This window comes from Liolophura sinensis, chromosome 6 (genome assembly GCF_032854445.1).
Source record: "Liolophura sinensis isolate JHLJ2023 chromosome 6, CUHK_Ljap_v2, whole genome shotgun sequence".
NCBI classification, from domain to species: Eukaryota; Metazoa; Mollusca; class Polyplacophora; order Chitonida; family Chitonidae; genus Liolophura; species Liolophura sinensis.
In genome coordinates, this window is record NC_088300.1 from 31,331,882 (window position 1) to 31,357,590 (window position 25,709).

At 40.4% G+C, this 25,709-nt stretch overlaps 3 protein-coding genes across 4 annotated transcripts; 2 read left to right on the forward strand and 1 right to left on the reverse strand.

Moving 5' to 3' along the window:
- Positions 1-729: 729 nt before the first annotated feature.
- On the reverse strand, positions 730-5,760 carry LOC135467089 (leucine-rich PPR motif-containing protein, mitochondrial-like). Its single transcript, XM_064744850.1, has 5 exons — positions 5,662-5,760; positions 4,550-4,722; positions 3,097-3,219; positions 2,660-2,781; positions 730-822 (listed from the first exon to the last, which is right to left on the reverse strand). Exons 2-5 carry the CDS (start codon positions 4,638-4,640, stop codon positions 730-732), a joined length of 429 nt encoding a protein of 142 aa, XP_064600920.1. The 5' UTR covers positions 4,641-4,722; positions 5,662-5,760.
- Positions 5,761-7,081: 1,321 nt separating this feature from the next.
- LOC135469369 (histone H2A-like) lies at positions 7,082-7,551 on the forward strand. The gene has a single exon (XM_064748000.1). It carries the CDS (start codon positions 7,123-7,125, stop codon positions 7,492-7,494), a length of 372 nt encoding a protein of 123 aa, XP_064604070.1. The 5' UTR covers positions 7,082-7,122; the 3' UTR covers positions 7,495-7,551.
- A 7,170-nt stretch (positions 7,552-14,721) lies between these two features.
- Positions 14,722-23,809, forward strand: LOC135468819 (probable G-protein coupled receptor 75). Of its 2 annotated transcripts, none has more exons than XM_064747260.1 (2): positions 14,722-14,847; positions 20,914-23,809. In XM_064747260.1, the coding sequence occupies exon 2, from the start codon at positions 22,156-22,158 to the stop codon at positions 23,635-23,637; it is 1,482 nt and encodes a 493-aa protein (XP_064603330.1). In that variant the 5' UTR covers positions 14,722-14,847; positions 20,914-22,155; the 3' UTR covers positions 23,638-23,809. The 2 variants fall into 2 exon arrangements, with proteins under 2 accessions (XP_064603330.1, XP_064603329.1); XM_064747259.1 differs by having other exon boundaries at positions 14,737-14,862.
- The last annotated feature ends 1,900 nt before the right edge of the window (positions 23,810-25,709 follow it).

Below are 25,709 nucleotides of genomic sequence, written 5' to 3' on the forward strand. Positions count from 1 at the left end.
ATGAACAATAAATCCATTTCATTTTATGGACATCATTTGTTTTTTAAGTTAACTGAATACATTTATTTATTTATTTGATTGGTGTTTTATGCCGTCCTCAAGAATATTTCACTTATATGACGGCGGCCAGCATTATGGCGGGTGGAAACCAGGCATAGCCCGGGGGGAACTCACGACCATCCGCAGGTTGCTGGAAGACCTTCCCACGTACGGCTAACTGAATACAAATTATACATTTATAATATCAGTTACTTGATTATTCAGCGACAGTATATGAAAATATATGGTGTCTAACCCTCATTTTGAGTCCAGTACTGCCCTCATACTGGTTGTGCCATCATAACCGTGTAACAAATTTATCCTACACAAGACCAACCAATTCCCCACAAAAGGGCCACAGGCAAATCACTTCAGTTTCCTCATTGTTTTCATAGAAAAAAAAGGGAGATAACCTAGTCTACAGGCACATACAAGGAATAAGGGAATATAGACGCACCCACATGACCATTGATGTCCAATAAAAATGGGAGAATTTGTCTGATGTGGAATAATATAAAATACAATAAAATAAAAATCATTCCAATACAGACAGACCAGTTATTTTAGCTGAATTTGGTAGACAGTTCAAGATACAGTACCAAATAAACTCTTTAAAAGAATTCTCAGAATAAGTTGAAATCAGTGAGTGAGTCAAGGAGGAAATTCAAAATCATATCCATTTCCTGTATTTCAAGCCATGCAGAGAAGACAGCCATAAGCTTTACCTGGCCCTTTTATGTCCCCATCCTGACAGTATCTGGCCACCAGCCTCTGATAGGTCACCTGAAACAGAAGTCCGCATATCATTAATTGGCTTCTTCGGGTTTAACTGGCTTCAGGTTGAGCAATGTTTATACACCAGAATACATTAATAACAAAAAAAAATCCTCCCTGTTTAGCAGGAGGACCCACCTGTGTTTTTTACTCTTTCCGGGTTTTTTTTATGTGCTACTTATGTCAGCCATATTGGAATACATGTTATACACTTCATTACTGCTTCAATACGCTGGACACACCATTGCTCTGTTCTGATGATGTCATATGCACACCTTCTACCACGCTGCCTCAATGTAGCAGGATGTCACCGACACCAAATAAAAACAGCCAGGTGAACAAGTGAGTCTTTGCTGCAATCTGTGAAACAAATGTCAAGAAGAAGCCAACAAGACTTTTGTCTATGGCATTTGTTTTTATTACCATTATTTACGCTAGAAATCAAAAACTGGACATTTTAACCTTGGGCATCTGGTCCAATCTTCCTTACCTAGGTTTCACTAACAACCCATAAAATATGTTTTCATCACTGGTTACACGTCCAAACAACACTACACAGCAAATCATATCACTAGTTTCCTTTTGTCTAATCCAAAATCAAACATCTTTTTTCTTTTTCCTCATAAAAAAACAAGATTACACCCCCTTATTATCTGCAGATGTGATCTTTAAACCCTGATTTTGTTTTACTGTCAGCTTTACCAAAAAAAAAAAACATTGAAAAGTATTCCACAGTAATCTATGTGCATGTAGCAACAGCACCTTCAACAGGTGAAATGTTGTTATTTTTTGGTTTGACCTATCACACGTGACAGGTACTGACAGGTTCCCTCCAAAAATTCAACCTGTACCAGTTATATAAAAACATTTCTACTGAATTGTCACAAATTCATAGTGTGCTTGTTTGGTTTAAATTGTCTGCAATAGTTGCAAATCAACACTGAAAAATCGGCATCAGTACGGTTCGTGTTTGTATTCATATTACAAAAAGGGCCAAGTTTTTAACTATCATTCGATCAACCAGGTCTTTTTCTTTATTTTTAAGAGCAGGATCAGAAGGCTTAAGATATTCCGTAGATACAGTAGGTTTGAATACCCATTGCTTCTATAATACAGTCGCTCCCACTTAATTACACATTGGTTTAAGGAATATCTCACTTTGCTGCCTAGCAAAGTATATTTCAACAAGCTGTTTCACGACCATCTAACTGCAGATCGTTTTAATGGACAATCCTCTTAACTGCATGACCCTGTGCTGGGCCAGTCTGACCCCCTGCCCATTTATTTGAATAAACAGTAAGGGATTCACTCGAACCAGGAGATGAAATCCCAACTGAGCACCTGGTCATGACAAAACAATGCAATTCAGCACCTAGGTGACAACCATAGATTAGAAGCTAAGGCACAGACAAAGCGAAAATACCTCATGCTCGACGAAAGGGTCACGGCCATTAGCAAGATTGAAAAAGGGAAAATCTCAGATGGGAGTTGCTAAGATTTTGTGTATTACTGAGTCACAAGTGTTAAGGCTATATAAAAAAAAATGATTGACATTTTGTGTCAATCTTGAAAAAATGAAAACCCAAACCGGAACGGTAAGCATGATGGCAAGCAAGAGGGTGACAACTTGAGTGAACATCTTCACATGTACATTTACTGACCAAGGGAGACAACTCCACACAGTTACTGATAAATTCAGTTAAACAAAGAGATCAGTTAATTGCATAATACTTTCTTGCATTTACCCTATGCAATAAAGCGTGTCCTACTGGGTCAAGAAACGATCCATTTTCACTGACAACAATGGTGACTGCAATATGGGCAACAACACAAATTTCATACTTACTCTATTGGGTGTAACCTTATTGGAGTCCATAGAGGCAAGAAAATCAGTTGGTGAAAATTTGTGCTCATTTTGTAGGTACACTCGTAACAAGGCATTGTAATGCTGGGTGTTGTAGGTTGCTCCTACAAAAGCAATCATATGAAAAGCTAAGGACATTTTAAGGTCAATGGTTTAGGAGCATAAAAGTGTACAAAATCCACTTAATTATTTGATTCACACAAACACATATGCTGGATTGGTACACACAAACTAAATTAGCCAAGAATACCTAGACAGCGAAGGCCAACACGTTGCAGTAATACCACTAGAAACAAATTAAAATGTTTCTTCCTTACTGGTTTTGGCAAGACACTGCTATGAAACTGAGTTACTTAGCTTTAAGACACAGGTCTATCTTCAGCAAAAAAGCTATCAGATCTTGCAGTTCTGTCACACACCTAGAGAGAGCATCTTGTCCCACATCTGATTGACAATGGCAGTTCTCTCTTCAGGCCTGATCTCTGGTAAAGTTGTCCCCATACACCGTATCAGCAGCAAACTCTGGGTGTCTGTCACAGACCCTGTCACAGAAAATTAACATATATATAATGTAATTGTGATGCTATTTAACATTTTCTCCCACAATGGGGAAACATGTCATGGAGCATACTGTATTTCACCTAAAGTTTGGCCTTTTGCAAGTGACACATTTTGCTTGATTTTGACTGATTCATTCAATCACCTTATAGGACAACTTAAGAATTTTTTTGTGAAATTTGATTAATTTTTTATCAGTAAAACTTATGTACTGACATCAAAAATATCATTTTAACATCTTAATGTGCTGCTGAAAGTGAATTATTACAGGTCAAACTCTAGGTGAAATACCCAAATCAAAGAGATTAGCTGACTGAGGATTTTCAAAATTAAACAACAAATGTTTGGTCACACCTGAATAAATTTTCCAAACCTAAACTTCAGGTTATGCTTGGCGCAGTCTGGACTACCTCTCACATCAGCTAATTAGTGAATTATTCTGGATCCCTTGAATGACAGTGTTCACCCTGCAACATTATTTCGTTCATATAATGACAGTGTCTCACTGTAGTAGTGGAAACCCATTGTCAACATACTGGCCATGCTGCCTCATTTTGTATGCTACTGAATGCCGAAGACACCCGACATGACACCCCACTCAGACACACTACTACGTTGACACTGAATTGATCCAAGCTTAGCATTTATCCCTTTATAAGTAAAGCTAGGTGTAAAACGAGGCATATGCAAGAATGAAAAATATGAAATGTTACAGTTAGAGCAAAAGACCTCAAATCTGCATTTCAATACGCAAGCAAAATAAATGTAATAAACTATTAGTTTTGGGGCTGAAACTTGCATTTTACAGTAGGATATCATCAAATTTTCCCAACAAATTTCAAAACACTGTTCTAAGATCAATAAAACTCCCAAAATAGGCACATGTGCAAGGTAGTCATGAAAGTTTACAAATTTTAGGTCCTTTATTGTACTTCAATTCAACAATCACTCTGGGTCTCCCTTTAACAGTTGCCCCTCTATCAACAGGTCATCCACCACTGTGCACTTATGGTTACAGAAAATGTCTGGCATTTTACATCACTGGTAACAATGTGAATGAAAATATTCATGCACATAGTAAAATGACTGTTAGGTTTTCAAGTATAAAAAACTGGGCTATCAGAATAACTTCTAAACTTCTCAATTCAGTGTCAAATGGGTACTGATGTTATAATGCTGAATTGTATCCTCCTACTGAAAACATGATAAATTAAAGCCAGCAAGCAGAGCCAGTTTGGCTTGGCAGGTGAAAGCATTCAAAGCATAATGTAATTTTAATTTCAAAGTGGATATAAGATATTAAACAATGCTTGCCATCTTTTTCAATCTGCTCCATGACTTCCGTGACATTACTTAGGCTTAGTCGTCCATATCTGCGAACACTCTTATCTATTGCCAAGATCATCTTATCAACCAATGGCGCCCTTGAAGATTCCTGTGCAGCTGGGGCAGCAACCGCCGATGACACAGTTGTTGTAGAAGTACATCTAAAAAGATTATACATTGACAATAGGCGTGTTATTTCTTTCTTTGAATGGGCTGCATGAGCATGAAATTCTGGTTAGTAGCATGTGCTTCCGCAATCTGAGATTGCTTGGACATTAGGAGTGATAATATTTTGTTAAGCCATAGACTGCTCTCTATCGTCAGAGCGGGCTTCATTTAGAAATCTGTTGTGATTTGTCAAAGTGTTTGAGACAAATATTACCTGTCAATAAGTTTGTCAGCAACACGAGCCCAAGATTCTTTGGTATAGAGGCTAATGGTACTTCATTCCATGATTTCTGTCTCAGTATGCTGGAAACTTTAATGCGGCAGGTTGAACAATTTTCATTTATCATTATCATTATTTTAGGTTGTCACATTCTGTGACAGTTTCATGTGAAAAATGATGTAATGAGTTCAGAGAGGGAAGAATGATGAGCCGGAATGATGACACCCAACCCAGTCACACTATACTGATACCATGCTGTCTCAGTGGCCAACCAGTTATGTTTCCTTGCTGTAACCTCTCACTTTTGAGCCCCAGGCAAGGCAGCATATAGTACCATTTTTAAAGTCTCTGAGATGACCCGACCGGGGATTCATCCCGGGGTCTCCCAACTTCAAGGCGGACACTCTAACCATTATGCCACTGAGGTAATTAACCATAGGGACGTTTCATCTTGCCTTTTTTGTAAATGTGACATTTCTATTCAACTGTTGCATTATGAGACAATAAGGGAATGGGGTAATCATAATTTTGCGATCACATGAAAGAGATTTCCCCACAATGTTATTAAGCCATGGACCTATGCGATCAATTAAGACATTATCAATCTTTCAATGTCAGAAAGTGTGTCAGTTTCAATCCTACAGGTTATCGAGGGTGCAGATTTCGCACTTGTGTCGGATTAGTATTTCGTCAGCCCATTTGATCTGTTTACCTTTTGACAATATGCACCAGCGCATTGGTAGAAGGTACACGCGAAGATCTGTGGATTAAATGGAAACTTCGCGCCACCAAAGGTCGACGTGAATGTGAACATAAGACCCACACCGGCGCACGAGCACTCCGCATGAGCGCCGCCATCTTGGAAAAGGAAGGTTGTTATAAATACATGAAAGCCAACGAAATAAGGATCCAGAAAAATGGGACTAAAACAGCCAAACAGCTTGTGCTGAATTTCTCGAGCCAACGCTTTTTCCGATACTTCGCTCATTCACAGATAGTTGGACCTGTTGATAGTCAGAAAACGTTTGATGCTTTATGGTATATTTCATTTTTAGTTTTATTTATATGAATCTACAAGAAACGAAAAAAAGAAAGTCCAACCAAAAAGAAATTAACTGTTAAAAATTTTAATAAAATGTTATGTATATGTGCACGAACATCTGAAAACATACGTAAGCCTACTGTGACGGACTGCGCTTGTAGCTGTAAACCAGTGCCTGCATATAGCATAGGGACATCTAAAAAAAAAAAATTAAAGCGCCGATCATTGTAATTGTAATTTATTTTAAGCGTTATTTCGATGTAGGCCTAATTAAACGGCCTATGACTATGGAATTTGGTCTTCAAAACTGTGCCTAAATGTATCAGTTGTCTCAAAGACGACTAATGGACTAACTCCACTACTGGGAGAGTGTGGGAACCACTATAGATTGATGAATGTGTACAGTACCGACGTCGTACTTTGCCAAATGCATGCACACAGCTTTGTACAAACATGGGACTACATCACATGTACACTCAAAGGCCCTTTCTCAAACGTAAAGAATTATAAAGATTGTAGAAGAGTAAATTGTTTTAGAAACCCCAGGGCTGGTCTATGTGAAATATAAAAATCGAATAAAACTTGTGATTAAAATATCCTTCAGATGACGAGATGAAGCGTGTAATATAGGCCTAGGCACCTCATGAAATGGAAGCTGCTGATTAAAGCCTAGTATTATTTTTTTATTTTTATTTATTATATCTTTTGTTGTTGTTTTTTTTTTTGTTTTATATATCTGTTGTTTATATTTTTCACTTTGTAAATAAAATAACTCAATGAACAGGAATGTTAGAGAATCTCAACCCTAGGGTACATTGTACACTTAGCACATACTAGTAGCAGACGACAAATGCATGCTAGCTTGGACGATTGCATCTGTTCGATAAATTCTCTAGAGGCTGCGAGAAAAAAGCGCGAACCTAAATGAAAGCACAAATCTTGAATTTGATTGGATGAGTCTCTTTCTCTATGGGAAATTTAATTGGATAACTGAATACGCGCGAAATCGTTTCTAAAAATAGTTGAATCCCTGCCTAGAGTATAAAAGCCCTGAAAACAGTCGTCTGCTTTACTCAACTTTGGAGTTTCTGTCGAAGTGTTCACAGGGCTACTCAAAGTAACGACCGAAAGATGTCTGGACGTGGGAAAGGAGGCAAGTCTAAGGGGAAAAGCCAGACAAGATCTTCTCGTGCTGGTCTACAGTTTCCTGTCGGCCGAATCCACAGATTTCTGAGGAAGGGCAATTATTCCAGTCGTGTTGGTGCAGGGGCTCCCGTGTACTTGGCTGCTGTGATGGAGTACTTGACCGCAGAGGTTTTGGAATTGGCTGGAAATGCTGCCCGAGACAACAAGAAAAAGACCATCAACCCACGCCATCTGCTACTGGCCGTCCGCAATGACGAGGAGCTGAACAGACTACTGTCTGATGTAGCCATTGCCCGAGGTGGCGTCCTTCCCAACATCCAGTCCGTTCTCCTGCCCAAGAAGACGAAGAGATCCTAAATCACGTCTAGTCACAGTGGGTAACCACTAATTCCAACGGCCCTTTTCAGGGCCAACCATATCTTCCGAAAGACATCTTTCTTCCGAAGCACTGATGGCAAGCCGCAATGTAAATTATTTCTGGGTACCAGTTCTGGGCTACGTACTTACCGTATACATTATCTTGTATACTACCGGTTATTGAAGTAATTTAAATATTGTAAGTAAACAAAACATTCTAAAATCTAAGTACGTTGAAATTCAGTTTATTTAATAATACATCTAGAAAAGTAGGGTACATTTTGTTAACAGGGGCTTACATGTACTGTCGTGTAACTTTATTAATATTGAAACATCAAGAGGTTACGGGCACCCTCTGTTTCTAAAGTTGAAATCAAATAGTGCTTGTTTTCAGTTCAACTTTATGATTTAGAGAGTATAGTCTACTCTCTTTAGGCATAGGTCTTGTAGTCCAAGGATATACTAAAAGCAGAATGTTCTATAGTGAACAGAATATGTCGAGTCACAAGAGGGTTCTCTTTTGTAGTTTTTACTGGGTTAAATCTTGTATCTCCCCCTTGCACCACAGAAGGCAGACCTGCCTACTTGTACGAGTTTGGTGTATTTTGTACGCCAAACATGTAAAAAAAAATACGACCGTACGCCAAAGAAGTATAAAATACGCGTAGATGCCATACACGAAAGAAAATGAAATCCGAAGTCCGATTTTAGTGTAAGATCCACTATGTTAGCAGTCCTATTACAGTGAGGATCTAGTAGGGGACCCGTAACTTGTAAATTAATATAGCTGAAATGTTGCACGGAAAGGATTTCAGAATGGTCACCCGTATATTCCATCATTTTATGTCGACCCTTGTTGAACATGCTTTTTCAGGCAAAACTGCCGGCGATTTAATGTCTGGCGGTGATCTGAACGAAGAAAGCGGACAAAAATGTAGTCACTTGCAGTAAGAAATTCTTGAACAAGCACCCCTGATTCTCAGAATAACAGCGTCTCATCTGGAAAATCCACATCATAACATGATCAGTATGGGTCCTCGGTCTGGAACAGCTATCAAGCTCAATGGATTCAAGATTGCACCTGTCACAAATATTTTAGGGTATATATGACATTTGCTCAAATCTGCATTATATTTTTACAGCGCAATAAGCAAACCATAAAAATGCCTAATCACAGAAAATATACGGAACACATCAAAGATTATATACACTAGCTAAACATGCTGAATCCTTAGTAACCTCATTATCTTGAAGTAGAACATGAAGAATTTCTTAATGTCTTTTGTTTCCCTCTGGGGCACATTAGCCCCTTTTTTGGAGATTTCTGACATCTCTGTTTTAGTGACACAAGTAAAAGGTTATCGTAATTAAGAAGTTTTTTGCATTGGTTTTTTTATGTGAAGTGATTTTTAAGAATGGTTAAAGAAAATATATCTACCGCATTGTTGTCGCGATTTTATACACATAATAATTTGATTTGTACACGTAAACATGAATGTTTGTACACACTACATTCACTGGCAGGCAGGGGTATGCACTTTGAGAAGGGGACGTCACTCTAAATGCCATTTGTGGTCAGTAAGGGTGTCAGAGTAGCCCCCCTTGATTAGGTAGCAGAATACTATTAACGTCCGTGAACGTCCGTTGAGCCTGTAAATGACAACGTGCAAATGTGGACATTCTTTAGCATGTCATTTCAAAAATCTCTCCTTGACTTTTCAGGCTTGATATTGTTTTTAAGTGGGAGTGGCATGGACGGGTAATTGTTAGGGGCAGGGTTATCTTACTTATGTCATATCGAAAGGTAAACTCGTGAATGACGGCCTGAAAATGGCCTGTGTGCATTGGACGTCATGCCTGCTCAAGAACATAAAATTATCAATGTGATTCTCAAAATACACTTAAAGCAAGAGCATTTCAGGAATGAAATGTGGTCTGTATAGTAACGGATGTAGGCATGGAGCGGGCTGAGGGCTCGGGTATTCTTTTGTTTTTCACTCAATGTTTCTTAAATGTCACAATGAGTATTTATTTATTTGTTTGATTGTTTATCACCACGTGGAGGATACGTATAGCTCTCTTGGATTAAATTTGATTAGAAACAAATTATATGCTAGCATCTTTCACCATACATGTGGATTTTAATTATACATATACGCGCCCAAAGCATTCCTGACCGGCATCTTAATTGAGGTTGGGTAAATTGATATACTGTCGGTATCGGTTACGACGATTATAGATTGGCATGGAAACCGGGTGTAACTAACCATGTAAGGCTGGAAGTCTGTCTGCGATTTGTCAACTAGTATTTACTGACAGAAACTAATGATACATGAATAATAGGCCATGCTGATGTTTGCGGATAAAGAGGTTTAGAGCGAGATAAGAGAGAGTTGAAGAAGGGTACATGACGATATGTAGTGGAGAATCAATTGTTACGAGTTTCTTCACCTACTCAAACGTGCTTGTGGTAATGTAACAACTATCGATTCTTTTTCAAGAATTGCGCGGTGTCATTTCAAACAAATAATTAAAAAACCCTTATATCACCATTAGCGTCAACGAATTCCCTTTCGTGCCGACTGAGCTGCATTACTTGCATAGCTGAAAATAATACGTAGCATGGTTGATCTTTCGTGACGGTGTTACATGAAGTGTTAGTGCAACAACGTTAAGTTGGAGCCTTTAGCCAATGGGACACCAGTCGGCTGTACTCTATACAGGTTACTATATGAGCATACATTGAGTGACTCAGTCTATGATTAATTATGCGGGAAAGTAAAACTGAATTGATTGAAGCTTACATATAATTTGAGGAAGTCTGATAGTAGATACTTCAATTTCTGTCATACTGACATAACCAGTCCTCAAGATATCCAAACTTTTCGTAATCCAAATGCCACAAATTAGACCCACCATTTAACCTCAGGCAAAACTCTGTTTTGATGTTCATATTTGTGCCTAAGAGAACTGATGACGTCACTCTGTCTTTTCTCACACAGGCAATATTTGATGTATTTAAAATGAAGGCGAAAAACGAAGTTGTTCGAAAATAAATTTCACAATGATCATAAACCAATGGATCCTTCGTATATAACATTTTTATAATCGGGGCCGTAAGTGGGAAGGTCTTGCAGCAACCTGCGGACGGCCGTGGGTTTTCCCGGGGTTCTGCCCGGTTTCCTCCCACCGTAATGCTAGCCGCCGTCGTATAAATGAAACATTCTTGAGTACGGCGTGAAACACCAATCAAATAAATAAAAATACGTAAATATAACCGTTTGAACAAAGGATTGGCGTCACAACAAACGTTTAAAGTCATCCCAAAGAAAAATGCTGTTTGGTTTTCCCGGATAGTTCAGTGGGATATAGGAGTGTGTTAAAACATTCTGTTTTTGGGTTCGAATCCAGATCTGCCGTACGTTAATCGAAGGCGCATTGAGGTATACAAGTCGTCACCTTTCACCACACAAAGCACTAACTCTGTAGTGCAGGCAATAGCGTGACGTGATATAATATGCTGGGAATACATAGGTGTAGTGTGTAAGTGATATTTGAAGAAGTGTGAGGATAGGTCAATATCATATGAGGGCATGTATATGGGAGATTTGAACACGGCTGAGATTAGGTTTTGCTTCTTTGAACAGTTGCAATAAATGCATGCCTTTGTTGTATTTCACCTTCAGGGAAATTGCCCTCCAACTGCGAGTTTGAGTTTTGAATTTATTTATGCCATTGGAGGTTTACATCGTACTCAAGAATATTTAACATACATATATACGAAAAAAGCCAGCGTTATGTTGGAAGGAAACTGGGCAGATCTCAGGGACAAACCTACAACCATCCACAGGTTGCTGGCAGACCTTCGCAAGAGCACATACGACTGTAGAAGAAGCCTAGATGTGCGGGACTCACAGCAATCGCATTGGTGAGAGGCTCCTGGGCCAGAGTTTCGAATTGGATTTCACGCCTTGAAAATTGACTGTTTTCCCTGTGTCACTTAAAAATGATGACTGCCTAGACCTCTTTCAAGTTACCAGCTCCATTTAGAATTTAGGTATACATATATATTATTTCTTACATGGACCTTTTCCTTTGGGAATATATTATATAGTGTTTTGGAAGTAGGTATTGCGTTTAGCGTATTTATTAACGTTGGACGCTTATATTGACATGTACGAACTGACACAGAGGTATACCGAAGATGGAAAAGGAGATCTAAAGAAGGGTGAAGATGGGTCAGTATAATATCTATAGATACAGAGGTATGTGGAGGACAATGTTTGATTTATTTATTCTTTTATTTGTTTGTTTATTTATTTATTTATTTGAGTGGTGTTATAGTGGTGTTACGCCTCTCTCGACAGTATTTCACTTATATACAGCAGCCAGCATTATGGTGGGAGGAACCGGGCACCATTTAGACCTGAAGAACGGCGAGGATATAGGTCATTATAAAATGCTTGTATTTAGCGGTAGAGGATTTTTGAAGAAGGGTTATGATATAGGCCATATAGTATCCATATATACACAGAGGATAAGGAAGACCGTGAAGTTGTCTGAGTGCATATGGGTGATGATTGGTAGGAGGCAGAGTGATGGACCACGGTATAGAAATCGGGAGAGAAAAAACGAACGGTATATGAGTATGCAAGTAGACAGAGATAAAGTGAGTGAGTGAGCTCTTGTGGTTTAACGTCGTACTGAACAATTTTTCAGTCATATGTACGTGCCATGTGCCTCCTTGCTGCAGGACGAACTTCCACCACTCTTTTATCTAGTGCTGCTTCAATGAGATCACGTACTGAAGGCAAGTAAGCTGTCCCACCCGAACCATTATACTGATACGGGTCAACCAGTCGTTGCACAATCCGCGTAAAGCTGAACGGCAAGTGATCCCGGAAACTTCCTCTTTTAAGGTCTTAAATTTAACCCGACCAAGGAGTTGACCCTGGCGCTCTACCAACTCAGCCATTGGGGCAGGTGATAGAGATAGAAGGATTGTTTGGTCACCTTCTTTCAAAATATGACAATAAAATTTGAAAACAGGATTTCGAAATTGTTTTCGGTGGTATATACAGCTAGTATACAACGTAAGTGTTTTAACTTGTTCAAACTTTAATAACATTCCTTTAAAGTTTAAACATCCAAAACAATTTTGCTGTCTGAGGCCATTCCCGACTAACGATTGGCTAGTGAAATTCCATTATGATTCTTCTGCAAGACGACTAACGTTTTATTTACTTCTCCGATCGTTGTTCAGCGCCATACTTAAAAATTTACCGCATATAATGGCGGTATTATGGGTTAAGGACACCAAAGTGACCCGGGAAAACCACAGACCTGTGGTCTTTTGAAAACGAACTCTTCCTCCCCTCCCCCAACCCCTTTTCATTGTCAACAACGCCCCCATAAGCAGTGTGAGCGAGGAAATTCCTTGTTCCACAAATTAATTTTTCCAGGCCTGATTTGGACAAGCTGTTGGCCAATAAGCTCACGTTATATGATTCTGAACAGGAAGGCGACTTTATTCACTGGCCAATGCTCTCGCGTTCTTATTCTTCGGGAAGACTAGCGAAAAAACATATAAGCTCGCAATATGGATTCTTCTGAAAGAATGCAGATTACCAACTGAACAAGGAGTTCACGTTATGGATTCTTCCGAAAGTCCACCATCGATGGCCAGTAAGCACACGCTATGGATTCTTCCAAAAGACGACTATCAAATTGACCATACATTGAGCTCACGTTATGGAGCAGACTAGTGATTGACCAATGAGCTCGCGTTATGATTTTTCCTGAAGGCGATTAGCGATTGACCATCAAACTCGCGTTATGGATTTTGCCGAAGCAGACTAACGATTGACCAATGAGTTCGTGTCAGGCTTCTTTGGTAAGATGACCACAGCCATTGACCAATAAGCTCGCCTTCTTTCATCTAGCCGGGGCCTCCGTGGCTCAGTCGGTTGGCGCGCTAGCGCAGCGTAATGACCCAGGAGCCCCTCACCAATGCGGTCGCTGTGAGTTCAAGTCCAGCTCATGCTGGCTTCCTCTCCGGCCGTAAGTGGGAAGGTCTGCCAGCAACCTGCGGATGGTCGTGGGTTTCCTCCGGGCTCTGCCCGGTTTCCACCCACCATAATGTTGGCCGCCGTCGTATAAGTGAAATATTCTTGAGTACGGCGTAAAACTCCAATCAAAAAAAAAAAAAAAAAAAAAAATCTTTCATCTAGCAACTGACCAGCGAGCTCGCGTTACCGGAGCTTTGGAGAAGATATCTGGCGATCGCGTAATGTTTTCTTCTGGAAGACGATTAGCGACAGATCATAGAGCTGTGGTATTCAAATGCGATACTGCATAGTCCTCATGTGCTTTTAAACACAAGAATTGTCAGGTTTGCCATTATTTGTTTGTTTTGTTTTTAACATCGCTTACAGCATTGTTTCGTTAATATCACGACCATATCTCATTCTGCAGACAGAGTGCACAAAGAACGTTGAACCTTGTCCTTCATCCGTGCAGTCCGTCCATCTTCATCACAGTTCAGGTATGTATCCCTCCTATCCGCTTGTATGATGGACCCATTGTGTTTCTTTTGTTTGTTTCCTTTAAACAAACTTTGAGAAATCTTTACATGCTGAGAACACAGTGTGATAAAGTACATGTAATTCTATGAATGCCGATTCTGTATCGCGAGGCCCCGCGCTGCCCGTCAGGCTCGTTTGCCCTTACCCAAGCATAAAGGAACTGGATTGGGTCCTGAGCCTGTAGTTTAGCCTCTGTCTGCATCTACGTAAACAGCTTTCTTCCGCTACTGTGTGCTTTTTCCTTTCGTCGATGTCAACACTAGATTAAGCTCTCTCTGCTATTCGACCCAAAACCAAATCTTTTGTTTCGCAAACATATTTGTGAGCGTTTGGCCCCTGACGTTGAGTAGGACAGGCAAACATTAAGGCGAGTCGACTTGAGGGTCGTTTAACACGGTAAACTGTCTAACGGGCCTGCGCCGGGCTGGGGGCTTTATCCCCACGCTATATTGAGACAGTAAAGTTTAGACGGGGCTTGCCTTCTATTGAACAAGCTGTAGGGCAGGCTATCTATCTGACCTCCTTTTGCCCGGAGGTTTACGTCGACAAATATTTGAGATAATGGCTAAGGGATTAGGTTGCCGTTGCTGTTTCGCCCTCTCCCGTGCTTCCCCTCAGTCGCTGTTCTACTGCGGTCCGGATTAGACCGAAAACAACAGGAAAGTTCTCATAACGCACCACTGGTAATCTGTAGGACCTAACAGTAAGCAGACGCTCATTGTGCTTCCTTATATAGCTGCTCGGACCCATCAGACAACTTCTCAACAAGGTACGCAACTATTGGGTAAGTTTACATCATGAGAAGTAATGCTCTCGTAAACGTACGAGCTCTATATCTCACGTCAATACGCTACATGTATTCGTCCTTCTACCTGGACGATAGAATAACTTTTCTGCCACGTTTGCACTTCGATAAACATGGTTTAGCGCATCCACTTAAGCTGAAGGTGCATCCAAATAAGCTAAAGGCATATCCACATAAGCTTAAGGTGGAAAGACTTACTGGCGTATAAAGCCATTATATACGTATACAGCAGTGCCAAAGGTGTTTTTCTTTGCGTTTAGAATGTGTGTATGTACAGTATGCGTCCCATTATCTGGTATAGTTAGACAGTCTGAAGGAACGGGTTACTCCGATAAAACAAGATAACAACCATGTGTTAAGTTCTCCCGGACCATATGTGCATGATGTGGGTACAAACGCCTGTGCTAGTCTGGGGTCGGGTTGTTCAGTTATAAAGCCGTGAAATCGAAGGGTAGAACCTCAACTACAGAGACACAAAGCAGGCGATTCTGCCTTCTTGCTTCAGTTTAGCTTTGAAAGGCATCATGCAGAAAGTGCGTTGAGGCAGAAATCGCTTAGCAAATAGTATAGAAGCTCTTCACTCTTGGCTTGTCGGGATCGGCCCTGTGTGTACTTCACCGTGAATCTTTGGCTCTGACACAGGACGTCTGACACGCCGTACCCCTCCCCTTACACCAATATACCCACCCAAACCGGGGATAAATCCCGACGCACATCTATTACACCCCTGACCCCTGGATCACAAAGCGATCTTAGACTTAAGTCAATATAACTTGGTATGTTCCTTTTCGTTATTTTAGCTGAAATTTGTTTTACAATAACTCACCCAGAATTTACATTGCCAAGCAATATTTTGACGTCGTTACGTAAGAAATTTTACGATTTTAAAATTTTAGATTTACAATCACTTTACAATTTTAAAATGATTTGGAACTTTGACTTATGTCCAAGATCGCTTCTTGATCCCAGGGCCAGGTTCCCTATAGCGGAGACCCTGACGTGCCAAAAGACAAACGCGTAAAGGGATTTTCACATGATCAGTCTACTGTAGTTAAGCTGAATTATATATAGAATACGCTGTCAGTTTCATTGAAGTTGAGAAAATTAATGAGAAAATCAGAATGCCAATAATCATAAAATAAACAAGGGTTTGAAGTTCTTTCGGCGATGACAGTCCTAAATGGCTGTTCATCTCAGCGTCTGGTTTCACGTGTTGTACCTATGCGTAAAACATTCCTCTGTGAACAACACAAGTGATGGACTCATGTAAAATAGTGCCCATTTTTAAATAAACTGATTCAAATTTTTGTCAGATCCTTTCAAATGTGAATGATGTTTTTGTCGAAAAGGAACAATTTTAGGGACATTAAAACAGAGCAACAAAATAATCCACAGATATCAAGACGGTTAACATCATGATATAGGATCAAACAGAATTTAACACACTGAAGCAGATTTGATCAATTTCCATTTTAAGCCAAAGCATAGTGGAGAGTATACCTTCAAGGTTGTATGGGTTCGTGTATATAGGCTTGTAAAAACATACTGATAAGGGACATGAGCCGGCTTTATTAACTGGCATGTTTGGGTACACGAGTTTGGTTCTGAGTATAGAATGAGGTCCACTTCACACAAACATTCATAGATTAAATATCCTATAACAAGACATGAAAGGTTCAGGTAACTGTAGGTATATATATATAATGGGTAAACGTTAAACTGTTATCTGTATGCGACCAGAGTTTCGCTTTGGGCATCTTATATTGCTTGGGTTTTCACTTGACAAATGTTATAATTTGTCAGTCATACAACGCTGAGGAGTCACTAGGCGTGTGTATATATTCTGTGTCTTCTTAAGGCAGGGCGAGTCCATGCCGCCACTGAAATATTATGCCGAAGACACCAGACATGACACCCCACGCAGTCACATTTTGCTGACACCGGGTTAACCAGTCCTGTTTTCTTACTCTAACGTCTCAGTGTTGAGCGCTAAGCGACGCAGCAACAAGTCCCATTTTATACACCCCCGCCATCTTGTCCGTCTGTCCGTCCGTAATCGTTCCTGGGCGATATCCAATTGTTTTCCACGGCGAGTTTTAATTTTTGGTGCATACATAAATATACAGATGACGATATGTCGCGACTCACATTTGTTTATTTCCGCCGTTGTCATGGTAACAACATAGTCATTTTCCTTACATATACTATGTAAATAGATAAGATTTCGTTTCCGAACTATAACTTCAACTGTTTTCTGCCTACAGTTTTAATTTTTGGTGCATACATACATACACAGATGACGATTTGTCGCGACTCACATTTGTTTATTTCCGCGGTTGTCATGGTAACAACATAGCCATTTTCCTTACATATACTATGTAAATAGATAAGATTTCGTTTCCGAACTATAACTTCAACTGTTTTCTGCCTACAGTTTTAATTTTTGGTGCATACGTACATACACAGATGACTATATGTCGCGACTCACATTTGTTTATTTCTACGGTTGTCATGGTAACCACATAGCCATTTTCCTTATATATACTAAATAAATAGATATGATTTCGTTTCCGAACTATAACTTCAACTGTTTTCTGCGTAGAGTTTTAAGTTTTGGTGGATATTTTCATACACACATGACAATGTGTCGCGACTCACATTTGTCCAGTTGCGCGGTTGATACCAAATTGCCATTTTTCATATATATATATACTCTATATAAATACATGTGATTTCGTGTCCGGGCTACAACTCAACTATTTTCTGCGCAGAAACTGAATTTTTGGTGGATACCTTTCATATATATACTCTGTATATATACATATGATTTCGTGTCCGGGCTACAACTCCAACTTTTTTTCTGCGTAGAAATTCAATTTTGGTGGATACATGCATCCACAGATGACGATGTGTCGCGACTCACATTTGTCCATTTCCGCGGTTGTCATGATAACTACATATCCATCATCAACACCCATGAAGATTCCCCTTGCGTTATGCTCATCACAATGCCGCTGGTATTCTTTCACACATTTCAAACAAATGCATTTGTTGAGGCGTATGTTGTGTTCACCTGAACTCTTGTTAATGTCTTTAGTATGTCCCGATCCGGGTTTGAACCCAGAATATCACGACTTCGAGGTGGACGCTCTAACTATTAGGTCACCGAAGCAGTGTTATATAAAACCACTGCAATAGTTAAGGGGGATCTTTTCCCCCTAAGGTAATTCTGACTATATATTGTTTATTTCTACCTTTGCCATGACCTTTAATGAAGAAACTTGTTATGCATTGCACATGTATGGAAGAGAACAATATCAGTCCACCTTTGACCCGAATTTCCGCTATTTGCGAAACTTTTCCCGCTGGTTGTTAGGTCTTGGCGACAAACAAAATTCTCCCCTATTGGCTTCCGTATTTTAAATAGGACAGTTTATATTATATATGCCGCATGCATTAAATCATTATGAACTGCATTGTATAAAAAACAAGGCTCTTTCTCAAAAATCTTCTGCCTCTATTGTTAGCTTATAGGCGTTGTTCATGCATGTTTTTTCTCCCAGTCAATGAGATGCGCGGACCCAGGTCTACAAATAATAACGACGTGATACTTTGGGAAGTAAAAATGTCAGATTTGCCCCAAAACCTGCCATACGGCTTATCCAATAATTTAGGAAAAAATCATGAAATAATGATTCTTGTGAGAATGACTCTATATATAGTTTCTACATGTATAAGGTCGCATTAACAACATACAAACGGTAGAGTGGCTACTTTCGTTTTTTGGATAAACGCCTTCATTTCTGGCTTCAAGAAACATCTCTAAGTGTAATAAGTAATCGCTCTTCATTGGAAGAAATGTAAGTGGGGGTGGGGTCGGGTGGGAGTGGGTGGTACATAAATCTCCTACCTTTCAAACGGAGAAGTAGATAAATATATATAGTAGCTGCCGTTTTAAATAGCTGCAGCTAATTCTATTTAGTAACATTTTAAGCCTTATTATGTGGATTATAGTCTCGAGTTTAATTATAGCAAAAGGAAGAGAAGCTAAATTATTCATGCAGTTGTGAAGTGATTGAAGTCTTTTTTAAATTTTTATTGACCATCTGTCAGTCTGCAATGTAACTATATGCAGAGCCTTTATTCGATTCTTTTAAATTAATTAGTCTGACATAACAGGTGGGGTAGATACTCGGCTGTTTCCATGTGGGAAATTGGAAGCCGCATGCATGTACCGACATCTGTCATTTCAGAATAGGTGCTACATTCCTTCGGTTTCCGTGTTAAATGTTTTAGCGCTATTGCATTAAATATGTGGTATTACGTCAGCGAATTAGTTCGTGTAAATTTTTAAAACGCTTTTACCACGTGATATTTGAAAATAAAAGGGCCTTTACATATAACTTTGCAATATACTTGTACTTCAAGATTAAATTGACACAATCCAGTTACAAGTATGTATAGTTTTTATGTTTACACCCGAAGTATCTGAGGGATCGGCCCCGATAGCACAGTTGGTAGAGCGCCCGCTTCGGGAGTGGTAAATCAAGGGTTGATCCTGGGTCGATGGATCGATCCATAAAAGAGGTAGTTGTAACATCTTCGCTTGGCGTTCAGCATTAAGGGGATAGTGCAATGGCGGCTTACTTGCCTTCGGGGAAGCAGCACTAGATAAAAGAGGTGGAAATCCGTTCTGCAACAAAGAGGCACATTACATGCACTCTAAGGACTCCTCGTCGTGATATGAAAAATTGTTGAGTACGACGTTAAACCCCAGGCACGCTCGCACGAACGCACGCACGCACGCACGCACGACACACTTGATTGGTTAGAAGCATCCATGGATTCATGTTTAGATAGGAAATGTTGCATATGGTTTTTTGTCTGTTCTTTTGAAGTCTCTCCCGTGATTTTTATTTTTACTTTGTAATGATTATTTTGACAAGAAGCCTTAAACATTACTTTGAGCAACGAAAATTAAGACCTACTCCACAGCTTTGTCAAACTGTTTTTCTAAGTTCGTAACTTCCAAAGACATTTATTGGAATAATAAAGTTAGATATCTGTATCTGAAAAAAAAAACCCCAAGAATAACAGGAATTTTAGACGTATAATCTCTAAGATTTTTGTGTTTGCTAAAGGGTGGAAAACGAGAAATCGCGTATTGTGTGAATGAATGAGATTTCCTGCTGACTTTGTTAACCGAATGTAGGCATACCTCAACTGGGATGATATGCGCTAACGTGAGTTACCATTAGCATAAGACTGTAAAAAAAAACATTTTGGAATTTTCTAGAAGATCTGGGAAGGAATTTATATTCGACGTTAACGGAGACATTAACTTGAAATGATATAGCCTGCCACGACAGGGCAAAGATCATCTTGTCTAAACAGAGCCCTGTCTTGTTTCCTACGCTTCGCCCAAGGCAGAGCCTTCACAAATTCATACTGAGGTATTTGTTTAAATAAAATATCAACACGATCAAATGATGGTTGGATTGAACAGTCCGACGTGACCAGAATATAGCTTAGCGTCTACAAAATGGAGAGATTAACTTGTTGGAAGAGTCTTGAATATACATCAATTCGCATAGGCTAACAGAGGTGTGCGGGTCTCTAACAACCCGTGGGACAAGGCGGGTCCCTTAGTCATTGTCCCCCCTGAAAATCCCATTGAAATGGAGGAACGTGGGAGGCTGTTATAAGGCTTGTGTACTTGGTTAAACAGTCGTCCTCATTAGACGCTTAGCTTGTGGCTAAACACGTACGGGTATACCCCCGTTTTTTCAATTGGCGACTCTGAAACTCGCCTATTCCAACACACAGGCCTGTCTCTATGGGTAATATAATTTAAGACTATTTTTACAACACGGGGACAAGTGGCTTTTCGAGTGACAGCGATTCAAGGGTGGACTTTTTGTCGGGCACACGGAGAAGACAAATATTTTGAAAAAGCTCTTTTGTTGTCGTACAACACTGGTGAATGGGGTAGACAACTTGTAGGCCACTCACTATTCACATTCATTGCAGGTTTTCATGGATGGCCTCTCAAGATTTCAAGGGTGCATTGTGAGGTGCCGTGCTTCCCCGTTGTGACGGACCGAGGCAGGACTGCCTACAAGAAGACCGGGCTCTGTGAAAAAGAGGAACAAGGAACTGCTGCAGAGTAAATGATGGACTTAGCTATCTGACTGAGTCCTGCATCTCCGGGGGGCATAAGCGACAAAACCCCCGAGCGATTACTCCAGGCTACAGGCACACAACCGGTAGTTAGACTGGATCAAATTGCCCACTTGTATAAATGGGTCCGTCTCTGAGGGCCGTGAAAAAGGCGCCCCGTCCCTACTGAGCGTGTATTCAGGGCGGGTCGAGAGACTTGGACACCCCACCTGCCGTTCTAGGGCTTTCCTTCCACCCAAAATTTTAAAGACGGCAGACCTCCCCGCTGTATTAGGACAGGCACAAAAGCAAGCGATCGAGTTGCAAAGGTGGCTAATGCGTTTCTGGTTTAAACTTCTGACGACGCTAGTTTGATTCCTTTGGAACGCGCCACGGCCCCAGTTTACCATCATTTACACGGCAGCAATTGGAAGTTAAGCCTCAGATTTGTTTTGCTGGGAGTTAACACGACTTGGAGATATCTGACGCCTTTCTTCGAGTCAAGCTGTCGATAGATGTGGACAGTCGTGTTGGAACAGCGAGCCAATTAAACGCCTAGGCCTACACCCTTCTGGTCAGCTGGCCGAAATTACCGGCGTTAATGACAATGTTGTCTGCAGCCATATGTAATCAGGGAGCGCCCGACCAGACTAGACGAACCCTTCCCGAAATGGAGCTCTCATTGTGTCAGTTGTAATTACAGAGATACCGATCAATCAGTCTTTATGGAGCACTGACCAACTAAATTATCAGTCCAGAAAGAGGGTTTAAAATTCACGGTATTGGACCAGAACTGTCACAGAGCGGACAGAGCTTAAGCCGTGGAGACGTCATACCATTACACCAGCACAGTGTTTCCCAAGGAACAACTGGAGACAGCAGTCGTCTTCATGTACGAAAAGTTTGGAATATTATGAGAGTTTTTCACTGAAGCTTTGTGCCTTTTGTAGGAAACTTTGTGTGTGGTGAAAATTGGATGAAATTTAAAATTCTTCAAAAGATGTTGTTGGATGTGAAAGTGATTCATTTGTAATTCAAGTGAATTTTATAATCTCCTTGACAACGTTGTTTATATAGGATGTCGTGAATTTGTGCTGTGGATAGATATCAAACATGGATATGTTAATTGTTGCGAATAGCTCCCCTCCGGTTCAGGAACTTGGAGAAGTGTTCCAAGGAAGCGTTCACACCGCCACGAAGGCCGTCTGCACAGTTCTCGTTCTATTTGTGCTTTTCCTCGGCTGTTTTGGCAACGCTTTAGTCTTCCTGTCCGCATCGGAACTGAAGAAACTGCGGTCTAACTTCGATGTGTTTATTCTCAATTTAGCTATGGCGGATTTTTTAATGTGCAGCTGCCTATCACCGGTGTTTTTGTACGTGCTTTTCGCCGAGCCGCCCTACCCCCGAGTTTTCTGTAGTAGCTTCTTATTCTTAGGCTCCGCTTGTGGACTTCTCTCTTTGTTGACACTGGTCTCAATTGCGCTCCACCGCCAGGCCCGTGTGGTGGGGCAGACGAAAGGGGCGCTGACCTCGTGTCAAGCGGGGGTTGCTCTCGGCTTTATTTGGACAACCAGCATTGTCTTAGCCCTCGGAGGCACCATCCATGTCACCCTGAGCTGGCCGGAGACCCAGACCTCCTGTCAAATGATAGTCAACAGTCACGATCGTCTGGTTTACAACTTTGTCCTCTTCTTCATCGCCCCGGTTTCCGTCCTCAGTTTCATCATCATCGCTATGGCGTACACCGTCATCGCCTGGGCCGTACACAGTCAAAGTAAGACATGTAGGCCCGCGCAAGGACAGATGCCAAAATCCACCCGGTGGGATGTACAACAACGTCAGTCAACGAACTGTAGCGGGAACGTCAGGGATGTGAAAGCTAAGCGCACCAGTCCCCACGGAAAACAGGCAGTAGCTGGTCAGTCTCACCTGGATAAAGAAAATAAAGCGATGACCATGTGCTTTGTGGTGACATTGACTATCATCTTATGCTGGGGCCCGCTGGTCATCTCGCAGTTTGTAGAACTTTTGGTGGGTGAATCGATTATTCTGTACCAGGTGAAAATATGTGGGATTGCGTTGGTGTTTCTGAACAGCGCCTTAGACCCGTACATTTACGCTCAATACAGCAGCAAAACCAAACAACGTTACCTCAAGTGCTTCAAAAAGCTTTTGACTTTCGAATGTAAGAAAAGTGGCAATCGGATTAGACTACAAAATACGGTGAACGCTAGTCTGAGTGCCATCAAACAGAAATCATCCAACAATGACCAAGAGACGAACACTGTTCACCTTGCATCCCCAAAACTCCATAGAAAAGTGTTCATAGATAGGAGCGTGGGACCAGGCGTCCCCTTATCGTACAGAACGGTTTTAGTGAGCAGTCATTTAGTTCACCCCTATTCAAAGCAACATATGAAAAGCAAATCGAGCTTGGTTATTCAAGGATGCTGTGCCCAGAAGTGTCACTCTCAAATAGAATCGTGTAAACATATGGACTACAAACAAACAGCAAGGAACTGTCCGTGTTCGTCCCCACCACATTCCAGCTTTTCACCACAACCTAAACAGATGTACAGTGTTTTACAAACATAGACAATCTTCCTTTAACTCGAAATCCTGCACGCATGTGACAGCTTTCTGTCGGATATGCTGTATGGTCACTTTTTGTACAACGTAAATATAATTTATGTCTCAGTGATTTAACATAAGTTTGCTTTACGCAAATGTATGTTTTACCGAGAACTTTAAACAAATGTATGTTTTACCGAGGATTTGAAAGATATATATATATATATATATATTTATTAAAACATTTTCTGATACGTATCATCTCTAGGTTTGCTTTATTGGCCTTCAGATCATTGTAGAACGTGAAGGTAAACGTCCTGAATCATATAACTGATCTTTGTTTATCCTCGTATAACTCAAGAATTTTTCTTCAGCTAATCGATCAGTTTACGCGTGGAGGAAATTGGAATAAACCATCGACCTATGGCAAACTACTCACGTTACTTTCCTGGGTGCACCTTCTGAATGAAGCCGATTTGCATGAATTATTCATCTGTTCCCGGTTGTTCAAAAGTGGTTTAAAACTTAATACCAGTTTTAACTTTCAGCCAAGTCTTTAGTTTTGTACTTCGGCTAAACAAATTGCGTACCCGTATATTAAATATGCAGTAAAACACTTTGACTTCGGAGAACTTTATTGGCTGCTGAGTTTGGATAACATTTTAAATATAAAATATGACTTAATGCCAATATTAGCTAATACACTTTCCATAAACTGGTTTAAGGCGACATGTTCAAGAATTTTTCGCCTTTATGATGGCACTCGCGTTTACAGTTGGAGAAAGCTGGACAGAGCCCAGGGAAATTGCCGTCATTCTCAATTGCCAGGTGCCTCGCAAACCACCTGTGATATTCATTTTCACCGAATGTCAAATGCCAAGGACTTTCCAACGAGTTAATGACAAAATGTCTATAACAGCTAGATTCGGGATTTGTCAATTTTAGGTCTATAACAGATAGAATCGGGATTTGTCAATTTTAGGTTGCCATGGACTGTCATGGCTTGTCGTTCACCCGGTTCTCAGACATTCATTGATAAAAGCAGATCCTTCACCAAACACTTTATCAGATTCTGTTCTATAAGCAGAGGGCTACCTGAGAACAGCTAAACATACATATTTTGCACGAAACTGACATCATAGTGAAACTACAAAAGCAATAATCACTGTAGCGAGCTACCTGAAGGAATGGTTGAAGCCAGGGGTCTGAAGAAATAATGATGAGTTCAGAAATAATAGCGAGCACATACGGTATACCTTATTGTGGTAATAAGCACAATGTTTTTGTTTCATTGTTCACAAGAATAAGCAAAAACCTGCATTTATAATTAATACTCACGCACCGACTGTACGTGAAATGCAACTTTATATCGCGCGTTTATACATTTCTTCATCATGATGAATTACAGATCAACTAACGGTGGTTCCGCCATGCTATACGTGGGCCAACTTTTCTTCAAAACGGTTCGTTATTGTATGTAACACATGCATGGCTTCTGGTGCAGATACAAATCAACCCGCCCATTTTCCACAAAAAAAAAAATTTTTCGTTTTTATTCTGTTTTAGACAAAACTATTGTTGTAACAGCTTAATCTAGTTGGGAACATGTATTGCGAAAGCGGTGCTACTATACAGTGCTTGTTGATTTATAAATAGTATCCTTCCCACTTGGTAAAAAAATGCACGTTAAAGAAGTCATTTTCTTACGAGAGCGTTGCTTGAAAGGAATATATAGTCATCGGTGATAATGCATGGTCAGCGACATGTAGATTATATTGTGCGATATCGTGCAATAAGAGTGACTTTGTTTAACATGTCATGTTTTACTTAGATGTGACAAGATTTTGGTCAGAGATACCATTCAGCAGGCTTATGTTGTTTCACAGGACGCCGATAAGCATCTTGGGTCGTGGAGTGCTTGGTATCTTGTCGAGTGCGCCTTTGTCGACGGCCATGGTAAGTGTTTGCCCCCAGTGGCGACCAAAAGGGCTCTCTTTCAACCCTGACGCCAGAGTGTCGTGAAAGAGGAAATACAAGGACTGGGTCTAAAGGAGATTATGTAACACCTCTCATCCATGTAATTTCAGCGTTCCCTA

What these genes read in the sequence shown, in the direction of transcription:
- LOC135467089 (XM_064744850.1), bottom strand. Translation starts at nt 4,640, where the DNA reads ATGATCTTGGCAATAGATAAGAGTGTTCGCAGATATGGACGACTAAGC. An exon ending in GGAGCAGATTGAAAAAGATG is followed by an intron (nt 3,220 to 4,549) that starts GCAAGCATTGTT and finishes TTTCTGTGACAG; the next exon opens with GGTCTGTGACAGACACCCAG. An exon ending in GGACAAGATGCTCTCTCTAG is followed by an intron (nt 2,782 to 3,096) that starts GTGTGTGACAGA and finishes TTGCTTTTGTAG; the next exon opens with GAGCAACCTACAACACCCAG.
- LOC135469369 (XM_064748000.1), top strand. Translation starts at nt 7,123, where the DNA reads ATGTCTGGACGTGGGAAAGGAGGCAAGTCTAAGGGGAAAAGCCAGACA.
- LOC135468819 (XM_064747260.1), top strand. Translation starts at nt 22,156, where the DNA reads ATGGATATGTTAATTGTTGCGAATAGCTCCCCTCCGGTTCAGGAACTT.